The sequence below is a fragment of the Gymnoscopelus braueri genome (genome assembly GCF_963280865.1).
Source record: "Gymnoscopelus braueri genome assembly, chromosome: 7".
NCBI lineage: Eukaryota > Metazoa > Chordata > Actinopteri > Myctophiformes > Myctophidae > Gymnoscopelus > Gymnoscopelus braueri.
Window position 1 is genome coordinate 50,251,151 of NC_137608.1, and position 12,500 is coordinate 50,263,650.

Genomic DNA, 12,500 nt, shown 5'->3' on the forward strand with positions numbered 1-12,500 from the left:
CTTTGGGGTGGCCGTGGCTCAGTCAGTGGCCTTGCATGGTAGCGTCCGCCGTGGGTGTGTGAACGGTGAATGCACTTGAATGCACTTGGTGAATGCACTTTGTAAAGTGCTTTGGATAAAGGTGCTATAAAATGCATCATTTCTTCCCATTTACTTTGAACCGGGCGTCTCTATTTTTCAAACATGATTTTGCTTGTGATAGAACCTAAAAGTTAGGCATTGCAGCTTCAACAGTTGAAGGGTCTTCAAATAGACCAGCGGGTGACAACATCAGTCGGGTCCCAAAGTGAAACTAAACATCAGGACAAATGGAAAAGCTACACTACATTGTCATAATTAGAATTAGAAACAGAATGTCCAAATTAAGAAAAATTCTATCCTCGTACAATCTGACTAAAATATCCATGTGCAATTGATTAAAAAAACTGACAAAATGTTCCCAACTAGAGCACAGAGTTTAAAAAAAAGAAAACAATCAAACCACTCCACAACAACGCCTCCCCTCCGCATCAGCATCATCACCATGACAACCAAACGACCTTCTTTCACATCCTCAGTGAAGAGTTTTTAGCTCCTCATTAGTCCACATTAGCAAGGCAAATATATGCAAGAGGCGGGTGCAGAGAGTGTGTGTGTGTGTGTGTGTGTGTGTGTGTGTGTGTGTGTGTGTGTGTGTGTGTGTGTGTGTGTGTGTGTGTGTGTGTGTGTGTGTGTGTGTGTGTGTGTGTGTGTGTGTGCGTGTGTGTGTGTGTGTGTGTGTGTGTGTGTAGTTGTATTGCTATGCTTGCGAATGCCTTTCTGGTCCTCAGAAGATAAATGGTTGTTTTATTGTTATAAAGGATTTTTAAATGTAAGCGTACAATTAGGAAAAGATTCAGGTTGTGGTTAGGATTAGGTATTTAGATTTAGGGCTTATAGGGTAGGAGTTATGCCTGAGTTATACTTAGTTGCGTGACAGAGTCACACACCCCAAAAAAATTGCAGATCTACAATTTGCTAGCTTTTGGGTTAGGGTTAAAATGGCAAAACAAATAAATGTAATGATAACGTAGTAATATGAACGCGTGTGCATGCGTGCGTGCCTGCCTGCCTGCGTGCGTGCGTGCGTGCGTGCGTGCGTGCGTGCGTGCGTGTGTGCGTGTATTTGTGCGTGTATTTGTGTGTGCATAGGCATGTGTGTGTGTGTGTGTGTGTGTGTGTGTGTGTGTGTGTGTGTGTGTGTGTGTGTGTGTGTGTGTGTGTGTTAACCTCATTAGCGCCGTCAGAGACAGTGAAGGAGAACTGGTCGGCGTGTTTTTCTTCTTCGCTGGTGTGAACGTACTGGACGCTACGGGAGACCAGGTCTGCCTGCGTGAACGAGCTGATGTGTGTACCTGGAGAAGAAGAGTTAGTTAGTTATCAGACATTCTGAACCTTTTAATTTCAAAATCATCCACCAGAGTACTGTGGTGTTTACCTGCAGAAACACACTGCCCTCTTGCTGTATTTTGGTAGCCCAAAAATGGCCCAACAGTGAAAACACCAAAATAAAGCGAGAGGGCGATGTGTTTCTGCAGTTAAACATCATCACATTGGCTGATAACGCTGGTATACAGTAGTAGAGGGGGAAAATTATACTTATATGTAAACACATGGCAAAGTTACATAGGGCCCTATTTTGGGTTAAGTACCAGGTCTTATGACTTAACTTAAGACCTGGAGGCGTGGCCAATGCTGTTTGGCTATTTTGAGTGGCCAAACAGCATTGGCCACACCTCCAGGTCTTAAGTTAAGTCATAAGACCTGGTACTTGAGACATGCAAAATAGGGCCCTTATATATGCCTTTAACTCTGAGAGTGCACAAATGACCCATAAGGGTCCATTTTGACCCCCTGGTGGTCCCCGGACCGGACGTTGAGAACTGCTGAGTTAGATAACATCATAGAAATCAAATTGGTTCTATATCTACTGCATGCATAACACTGTTGGCTCCAGTTGAGGGTATCTACTGTGTAGCCGTGGTAGCAAATTGCAATGGCATATTCTGGGCACGTCACGATACAACTACAATGTACAATTTAGGCATTTAGCAGACGCTCTTATCCAGAGTGATTAACCAGTGTGAAATCTGAGTAAGCAGAATAAGCTGGCGTTGAATCCCACGTGCACGCCCATGCACGCTCCTCATCCATGCATGATCTGAGGCCGACGCGAAATGTTTTGAATAGTAAGGTTTGAGAGAAAATGCTGTCTATTGAGACAGTACAGAGGAGAGCTGTGTGGGAGTTTATAAACAAGATGTTTGGATATTGTTTTGCTGTTGTTAATCCTGGACCCGTACAATTCATACGGTTTGTATCCTATTCATCACCTCAGAAGCCCTCACCAGTTTTGTTCCCGTTTTGATTGAAGTGTTTGCTGTTTTTAAAAAAAATGGTTTTATATCTATTTATTGTATTTCTTTTAATTTACCAAAGTGAGTCTGTCAGCCATATGGCTGTTCTTTGTATAGTAATGGTCTTTCTTGTGGACCTGTGTGACCTACCCGCCTCTTGGCCAGTTCTTTCTCCTAAAAGAGACTCAATATTTGTACTGGTTAAAAAAAGGTTATAATAAATTCATTCACCGTAACGCAAACAAAAATTATTCATGAATTCAAGGCTTCATAGGTTGAGTAATTGATAAAAAATGAAAGTCATTTTGGGGATGAAGTATTGATTTAAGGAGGCTTTCAGCTACTTGTTATACAACAGCAGGTCCACAGATAAAACCTCATCAGACAACCTAAAAAGCTAATATCAAACAATCAAACCCATTAACTCCTTTAAAATACATGTCATTATCTTGAATGGCAGTTCGTGAGAGGTGAATATTGAGTTGAGTCTAACTTATTTTTTGTTGACGATTTCAAGGCCTCCTCTATTGAATTGAAAGTTATACTGTGTAACTTTTCAATTAAACAAAAGTTATTTGTTTACTTTTTGTACATCTGCTCTCTGCTTTGTTTGTACATCTGCTTCAAACAGAGCCCCTGATCTTTGATGCCCCCTCAAGGGGGGCATGGACCCCAGCTTGGGAAACACTCATGAGGATATGAGATAAGGGACAGAGAAGAGTGAAGCTCAAAGTCATAATGCAACACATTAGATTAGAGTGTATAGTGTTTGTTCTGTAACAGTGAGTCCTGTGAGCTTGTTGAAAAATCTAAGCACTTTTACTTTGGAACTGTAATTATATTTTGATGCCAATACAGAGTCTTTTTATATTGTTGTATTGCTACTTTTATTTAAGTAAAAGTTCTGAGTAGGCCTACTTATTCCACCACTGGTGGTGGCAGTAAAGGGTTAACAGCTGCAGCAGAGGGAGGAGGAGTTCCTCAGTGACGGAAATCTAGTGAAACGAAAGTAAACAGTGAAACTAGTTTGGTGGCAGCAACACCTTCTCTACGAAACCTTTCAACAGGACGTTTTACACAAATACTGACAACTTAAACACAGGTGCGTAATAAAGACAACGATTAATTATTCATTATGAGAGAATATTTACATTAAAATGTATCCAGACATGATCTAAAGCACAGAATAGCCTATGTCACATAGGCTATTCTGTGCTTCAGGCTATGCGTGTCAGGCTATGTGTGTCAGTTAATATGACCCAGATCAGATTCACAACTAGAAAAGTATGCTCCTCTGACCGCAGATCTGCCAGGCCTGGTTGACTATCCAGGGCCTGCAAATCATAGCCAATCGATCAAAAAGGAATCTGAAGGATATGACAGATCCACATCCATCTCAATCACATGACTTTAGAGACAATAGCAAAAAGGGTGTTTTGAAGAAAACGCAAAATGTCAGAATATCTTGTCAGGCGGAAATGGGCAAGGCCTTTATAGTTGCAACAGAGCCAAGGAATCCAGGAGAAGTGTTTTTGTCTCCGCCAGGCCGAAAAGCAGCGACCCTTGGCCCAGTTGCTGCGAAACTGTGCACACACACTCCCTGGATGCCAAAGCCGAACTTCTGCCCCAAATTTTTCAGATTGGCCTGTTATAGCGCCACCAGGAGGCCGAAATTTGCACAAAAAAAAATGTATATCACTCTTTTCACATGTTTTGTCCAAACATCACGCTAATCGGTACACAGTATCTCTATAGTCATGCGATCAACATGACTTTTCATATTCCATCCTGATTGGCTAAGATTGGCTTCCAAAATTTGCAGGATTGGTTCGTTTTGAACAAAATGCCTCAAATCATCAATGCAGCATGCGATTTCCGTGAAATTTTGCACACACATTCCCACTAGGCGGAGGAAGAAATGCCACTTGAAAATGTTCACATCAGCCTCATGGTGGCGCTATAACAGGCCGATTCGTGTTTTTACCTATATCTGCACTGATCTGCGTAAAACTTTGCACGCACAATCCCTAGAGGCCAAGGAAAAACCTTTGCCCTGCATTTTTCACATCTGTCTTTTAGAGCGCCATCAGGAGGCGGACTTATGTGAAACACATTTTTTGGTATTGCTCCTTCAGATTCTGTCCAAAAATAATCACGCAAATCAGTACACAGTATCTCTATAGTCATGTGATCAAGACGGATGTGTCTGATATTTCATATTCCATCCTAATTGGCTAAGGTTGGCTTCCAAAGTTTGCATGATTTTGAACAAAATGCCTGAAATCATGAACGCAGTGTGCGAATGTGAAATTTTGCACACACATTCCCACTAGGCCGAGGAAGAAATGCCACCCTTTTCACATTGGCCTGTTATAGCGCCACCAGCAGGTCTAATTTAGCAAATTAGAACAAATGTCTCTAATCATGAATGCAGTGTCCGAGTGCTGTGAAAGGCCTAAGAAGAAATGGCACCCTTTTCACATTGGCCTATTATAGCGCCACCAGGAGGCCACAATAACGTACCTGCCCTGGCAGAGACCTGTGCTCCAAGGAGCACTTTTTCTAGTTTATTTATATATTTTTTTACTGCATGATGTACAGTTCAAGAGTTGTAGGCTAAAAAGGGAAGTGGCCTGTTATAGTGCCACCATGAGGCTAATTTGAAACATTTGGGTGGAGGTTATTCCTTGGCCTACTGGGAGTGTGTGAGCAAAGTTTCACGCTGATCAGTCCAGTGTTGCCACAGATTAGATGCTCTGCTCACAGAAACACAGACACACAGACGGACAAGGGCAAAAAGATACTTTCCGGCCAACTAAACTAAATTTGTTTCACTTTTGTTCTCAGTGTGTAGAAATGGCGTCTGCCAGCTGTCTCCTGTCTGAAGAGCAGTTCCTGTGTTCTATCTGTCTGGATGTGTTCACTGATCCAATCACCACTCCATGTGGACACAACTACTGCAAAACCTGCATCACACATTACTGGGACACTAGTGATGTGTGTCAGTGTCCACTATGTAAAGAAACCTTCTATAAGACACCAAAGTCCTCTGTTAATAAGGTCCTCTCTGAGATGGCTGATCAGTTCAGGAAGTCAAAGCAGCAGAGACAAACTTCCAACACTAACCCAGAACCTGCTGAACCAGATGAAGTCTCCTGTGATGTCTGCACTGAGACCAAACTCAAAGCCCTGAAGTCCTGCTTGGTGTGTCTGACCTCCTACTGTGAGACTCACCTGGAGCCTCATCAGAGACTTGTGGGGTTAAAACGACACAAACTAATTGACCCTGTGAAGAACCTGGAAGACTTTATGTGTAAGAAACATGACAGACCTCTGGAGCTGTTCTGTAAGACTGACAACACGTGTGTTTGTCAGTTCTGCACTGAGTCAGACCACAAATTACATCAAATTGTATCTCTGGAAAAAGAATTTGAAGAAAAGAAGGCTGAGCTGGGAAAGACAGAATCTGAAGTTCGGCAGATGATCCAGGAGAGACAAGAGAAGATTCAGGAGGTCAAACACTCAGTAGAGCTCAGCAAGAAAGATGCAGACAGAGAGATAACGGAAAGTGTGCAGGTCTTCACTGCTCTGATCAGCTGTATTGAGAGAAGCCAGGCTGAGCTCATTGATGTGATTGAAGAGAAGCAGAAAACAACAGAGAAACAGGCCGAAGGCTTCATCAAGGAGCTGGAACAGGAAATCACTGAGTTAAAAAAGAGAAGCTCTGAGCTGAAGCAGCTCTCACACACTGAAGGCCACCTCCACTTCCTCCAGAACTTCACATCCATCAACACTCCTCCACCCATCGAGGACTGGCCAAAGTTGTGTCCACCAGCCTACCAGCCTTCATATGTGGAGACTGTGAGGACAGCTGTGGCTCAGCTGGAGAAGACACTCAGTCAAAAGATTGAGAATAACCTGCGTGATGTTGAGCTGAGGAGGATCCAGCAATATGCAGTGGACGTAACTCTGGACCCTGATACAGCACATCCCATACTCATCCTGACTGAGGATGGAAAACAAGTGAGTTTAGGTAACATACAGAATAATCTCCCAGACAACACAAAGAGATTATCTTCATGTCCATGTGTCTTAGGAAAACAAAGCTTCTCCTCAGGAAGGTTTTACTATGAGGTTCAGGTTAAAGGGAAGATTTCCTGGGGTTTAGGAGTGGCCAGAGAGTCCATTGACAGGAAGGGAAAGATCACACCAAACCCCAACAATGGTTACTGGTCTGTATCGCTGGGGAATGGAAATGTGTTCAAGGCTCTTACTGAACCTAATGTCTCCCTCCCTGTAAGAGAGGAGCTCCAGAAAGTGGGAGTGTTTGTGGATTATGAGGAGGGTTTGGTCTCCTTTTATGATGTGGAGGCCAGAGTTCATCTCTACTCTTTCACTGGCTGCACCTTCACTGAGAAACTCTATCCACACTTCTGGACCGGTCTTAATTATAATGGAAAAAACTCTGCTCCTCTGATCATCTCTCCTGTCAATCACACAGATTAGACTAATCCTTGGCTTTACATGAAAGGTTGGTTTTCATGTAAGTAACAAATGTGTGTATGGAAGGGTTCAGTTACAGGTTTATTATCATAAAAAATAGATTGATGCGAGGTTTATTGTCAGTCACGCTATTGATCTCTAACACATGTACTCTATTGAAACATAATAACTTCATTTTACATGTCTGATTTACAGCCAAGGACTATTAAATTGAGTGCTTCATTTGAGCAAGTATTTACCTTGTAATAGGGCATTAACGAATAGTGATTTATGGTATTCGAATTATTCGACCCAAAAGTATTCGAATAGTCGATTATTCGGTTTGATTATAAAAAATAAAAAAAATAAAAAAACGTTTTTTTCTTCATTTTATTTTAATGGCATTGATGACTCGACTCAAGGAATGCGAGTTGACGTCACACCAGAGCTCACAGCTGCATGTCTGCTCTAGAAAAGCCACAAAAAAAAAATCTTAAAAAAAAAAAAGGTTAATCGAATAGTGGTTTGATAGTCGAATAGTCGGTTTGATATTTGAATATTCGAATATTCGACTATTCTGTGAATGCCCTACCTTGTAAATGTATTCCTTGTCTGTGAGACTGTATTGTCTGTATGCGTTTCTTACGTACAGTATATTTTATTTTATGGCATTCAGGTTTAAATTAAACTATTGTGCAGGATTATTATCTATCAGGATTAAAACGTGTTATTGTACTACTACTACTACAGAACATTTAATTGAAAATGCAAAGATCCTGCAATGATTGTTATGTTATAAATTGTCTCTTTTATGTACCATAGTTATCAATTATGTTATCAAGTATAGAAGAGTTTTTTTCTCAGCGCAGAGTTGCATACATTAAGTTTGCGTGATTTAGGGTTTTTGGGTTGATGTCTCATTGATGAATGTATATTTTGGTGTTCATCTAACGTGAAATTGTGCCAACATATTTTACATGACTGGGATTTGCTAGAGAAGAAGAGTTCTATGTTTGAAACAATGACAATAGATAAAAAAAATATATATAATATTTGGTGGTTTACAATAAATATTCATGGGAACATTATCCAGTTTGCAGACTCTATTCTGTCTTTCACCTGTTCTTCTGTCCTGTACCTGACGTTCTGCCCTGCCACAGGAGCATTAATAATAATAATAACTTTATTTATATAGCACTTTTCAAAACATGAGTTGTGCTGAACAGCAGTTGGAGGATAAAATATGTAAGTAAGGTCAAATAAAAACATACACGTTTAAAAAAAAGCATAAGGGAATAACATAATTTAGTTAACAAGTAAGTTGATTTGGCATTGGCTAGTCAGTAGAATAGGCCTACAGTATATCAGTGGTTCCCAAACTTGGGGTCGGGACCCACAGGGGGGTCCCCAGATTATTTTGGGGGGGGGGGGGTCCCAGATGATAAGCTTAATGTGCAACATTGTTTTCTCACTCAACAAGGACACAGATATTTACAAGGTGCTGTATAAAAATACAGTCAGCTAATCCCAGACAAAACACCCAAACACTCTCAGGGGTATGCGTGTGCGTGTGCCGTGTGCGTGTGCACACGTGTGTGTGTGTGTGTGTGTGTGTGTGTGTGTGTGTGTGTGTGTGTGTGTGTGTGTGTGTGTGTGTGTGTGTGTGCGTATGTGTACCTGGCTCGGTGACGTGCTCCAGGTGTCCCAGGCTGGTGTGTTTGGTGACGCGGTACAGCAGCTCACTGGGCTCACTGTCCTGGTCGCTGGCTGACAGCTGCAGCGTGGTCAACTTCCTGGACGTGTTCTCGTCCAGCACCAGGCCCTTGTTCACCACCACCGACGGAGGCAGGCGGTCCTCTGCACACACACACACACACGCACGCGCACACGTGTGCGCGCACACACACACACACACACACACACACACACACACACACACACACACACACAGGTTTAACTACTTAAACCCTAAAACTGACCTGATTTGCTATTGCTATTGTATAGAGTGTTTGGGGAGAGGAGAGGAGAGGAGAGGAGAGGAGAGGAGGGGAGGGGAGGGGAGAGGAGAGGAGAGGAGAGGAGAGGAGAGGAGAGGAGAGGAGAGGAGAGGAGAGGAGAGGAGAGGAGAGGAGAGGAGAGGAGAGGAGAGGAGAGGGGTGTTCTTTAGGAACACCCACAGCATGTATACTAGAGCTAGCATTGCTAATGTGTCTCTTTACATTTAAAGGACAAGTGGGAAAGTGTTTGGAGCGACCCAATGGAACAGCCTGGAAACTGCAGTCAAATTGACTTCTAGTCTGAGGACTTTTAAGCACCTCACTAAGCTCTGGATACTGGAAAAGGTTCCAATATAATTACAGGTAGTATAGTTTAATGTAAGTTGACTTTAATTAAAGGGATAGTTCACCCCGTTTTTTATCGATTAGTCACCCCATGGAGACTTGAATTCATGGATATTTTTTTGTTTTTGTCTCATTCCTAAGACAATAATTTGATGACCGGCAGCGGTTCCGGTAGGAGACACATAGTCTCCTTTGTCTCTCCTACCGGAACTAGGGGTGTGCCGATATATCGTCCCGCGATATATCGCGATACGTTTTCGTGACGATATGTATCGTTTTGAGGGAAAAAAATATCGTTTAAAAAAAAAAAATAATAATAATAATCAGGCATGCAAACAGCCCCGAGGTGAAAAGGGTGACAACATGTATTTTTTTCGGGTGAGGTGTCACACTATTGCCCTATTTGGATTCAAAACGGCTATTGTAGCTGAAAAGCTACAAGTTCGCATATCTGAATAATGCAAAAACAGAATTATTTGTTTGCATTTGCTTTTTTTCTCCCCCATATATTTTTCATAATAAAAAAAGTGCGTATCGTATCGTATCGAAATCGTATCGAAATCGTATCGAAGTTGTGAGCCAAATATCGTATCGTATCGTTTGGTGAAATTAGTGTATCGGCACACCCCTAACCGGAACCCCTGCCTACCGGTCCGCTGGTCAACAAATTATTGGCTTAGGAATGCGGCAAAAAACTAAAAATATCCATGAATTCAAGGGCTGGGTGGTTCACGTTTGTGTTAAATGTATTGTCATGCCATTAAAATCTTATTAATTTATTGTACATGACAATTTATTTTGTTGAGTGTTAGCGGAGCACAATGGAAATAAGTCCTGGACTTTATTGTGTTTCGTCCTCGGATGTTTGTTTTTTTAACTATAACGGTATTGCTTTTCAAATAAACTACAAAGGAGAGGAGCCGTACCCAGCACGCTGATGAAGAAGGACTGGTCGATCAGTTTGTTGCCCTCGGGGTCCACCAGGTTAAACTTGAAGGACAGGCTGCCCCCCTTCTCTCCCTTCTCATGGTTGTACTCCAGCAGGCCTGGAACCCAAAACAAACGCACCCACTCAATTGACGGCATGTTCATTTTACCACTTATATTAAACCTCTGTACTTGGACCACTTTTTTTGACGTCGATACCAAATGTCTCCCCCAAAAATAGCCGATCTACAAGCTTGTAGATCTGTGTGCTTGTAGATCTGCTATTTATGACTAATGTTCCCCCCTGCAGTGGTTAACAGACATTAGCACACACACTCGATGTTAAGCTAGCCAACTATGATCCAGGGTTATAATAACCTAAATTAAGACTAAAACTAAAATGGTAAAACAAATACTGTAGTTAAAGGAGTAGTTCACCCAAAAAACTACTTATTTTCTATCAATTACCCACCCCATGAATCATTGAATTCATGGATTTTTTTTTTGTTTTAGTCGCATTTTTGTCTACCGGTCTCTCCGGTAGGAGACACAAAGAGTCTGCTTTGAGTCTCCTACCAGATACATTAGCATATTTCCGCCGGTCATCAAATTATCGGCTTATTAAAACAAAAAAATCTCCATGAATTCAATGCTTCATTCATGGGGTGTGATAGAAAACAAGTAATTTTTTGGGTGAACTACTCCTTTAACTGAAACCAAGAATAAAAACGTCTTCGTTTTAAAAATTGAACTAATTAATGCAATTAATACTGGAAAACGAACTAAAACTAACAAACAAAAATTGCATGTAAAATGATATAATTTTTTTCCCACCATCGTATGTGATGTCATCCTTACCTTTGTTGACGTCCTCCTGGGTGAAGCTTTTCAGCGGTCCCTTGACGGAGACCCTCTCCTGGCGTCCGCTCTTGGTGTCGCTCTTGGTGAGGAGCAGCTTCCCGGCCGGGGGGTCCTTGGTGAGCACGTACCTCAGCTTGGTGTTGTCAGAGTCAATGTCCGTCCCCTTCAGGTTCTGCTCCGTCACCTTGGACGAGGAGCCTGCCCCCCAGAGGCCACGTGATGAACAGCACAATGAATAGACAAGTGATTAGTCCCGTATTAAAAATGTTACTTGCGTAAAAGTACAAGTATTGTATATGTATTGGCCTCAAATTATAACTCCAGTACCAAAGGTAACAGCTTACAGAGGTAAACAAAACAATAAATGCTTTTAAAGAGCTGTCCGTAACCGTTAAGGTCAACTTATTCTTTGTGTGCCAAGTGTCTACTGACACTTCGTATGACGCAAGTGACGTCAAAACAACAGAAAATAGACCACTACATGTTGTGGTTGTTGCCCACGTGCAGTGGTGGAAAGAGTACTCAAATGTTTTACTTGAGTAAAAGTATCAATACGGCAACGTAGAAATACTCTGTTACAAGTAAAAGTCTGTAATTTGAGTAAAAGCACAAAAGTATTGGCATCAAAATGTACTTAAAAGTACCAAAAGTAGAAAGTACTCATTATGCAGAAGGTCCCATTTCAAAAGTTTTCAAATACAAAAATCTTTTGAAAATAGCCGATCTACAAGGTCACAATGCGTCGCATTGCGACGCATTGTGAGCTTGTAGATCGGCTATTTTCAAAGTTTAAATAGGGCTGAAGGGGTTAATGTATGTTTTGTAATAATAATCAAAATCTACAAAGTAACTAGTAACTCAACTTTTCAAATAATTGTAGTGGAGTAAAAGTACAATATTTGGATCCAAGAGGTAGTGGAGTCGAAGTGAAAGTATTGGAAATACCTCAAAATTGTACTTAAGTACAGTACACTTAAAGTAAATGTACTTAGTTACTTTACACCACTGCCCACGTGTGTGTGTGTGTGTGTGTGTGTGTGTGTGTGTGTGTGTGTGTGTGTGTGTGTGGGGGGGGTATCAAGTTGCACGCCATACTGAGTTTGCTCAAAACTCAGAACGCTGTGACACACGTACGTGTCGCTCTACATTCGTCACTCAGACCATAAACAAGACCTCATTAGTGGACCTTGGGCGTACCTGCGGCCAGCTGCAGTCCTCTGTTGACGGTCATGCGGGGCCCCTCGTTCCTCCGGGCGTCCAGGGTGAAGTCCAGGCGCCCCGTGTGCGTGTGTATGCCGTCGGTGAGCGTGAAGCCCAGCGCGTCGGTGCCTCCGCCGGCCGTGACGTCGGGCGTGTAGACCAGCAGCCGGTCCAGGACGTCCTGGTAGGTGAAGGTGGAGCCCTGGGTCAGCACCCGGCCCTTCTCCAGAGGCTGGGAGTAGAACTGACGTCTGCGCAGCTTGCCTGGAGGAAAGAGAGAAGCAACACATGGAGATGGTGAGAGAGAGTGTGC

General features: G+C 42.3%; 2 protein-coding genes across 2 annotated transcripts in view; one reads left to right on the forward strand and one right to left on the reverse strand.

Annotated features, from left to right (window-relative positions):
* Nucleotides 1-12,500, reverse strand: part of LOC308089114 (extracellular matrix organizing protein FRAS1-like) — a 237,327-nt gene that overhangs the window by 39,201 nt on the left and 185,626 nt on the right. Inside the window, 5 exon segments of the mRNA XM_080433684.1 lie at nucleotides 1,249-1,373; nucleotides 8,535-8,714; nucleotides 10,126-10,245; nucleotides 10,985-11,185; nucleotides 12,185-12,451. Coding sequence (XP_080289810.1) covers nucleotides 1,249-1,373; nucleotides 8,535-8,714; nucleotides 10,126-10,245; nucleotides 10,985-11,185; nucleotides 12,185-12,451 — 893 coding nt within the window.
* LOC308089215 (E3 ubiquitin-protein ligase TRIM39-like) lies at nucleotides 3,380-7,458 on the forward strand. Its single transcript, XM_080433794.1, has 2 exons — nucleotides 3,380-3,477; nucleotides 5,223-7,458. Exon 2 carries the CDS (start codon nucleotides 5,232-5,234, stop codon nucleotides 6,879-6,881), a length of 1,650 nt encoding a protein of 549 aa, XP_080289920.1. The 5' UTR covers nucleotides 3,380-3,477; nucleotides 5,223-5,231; the 3' UTR covers nucleotides 6,882-7,458.

What these genes read in the sequence shown, in the direction of transcription:
- LOC308089215 (XM_080433794.1), top strand. Translation starts at nt 5,232, where the DNA reads ATGGCGTCTGCCAGCTGTCTCCTGTCTGAAGAGCAGTTCCTGTGTTCT.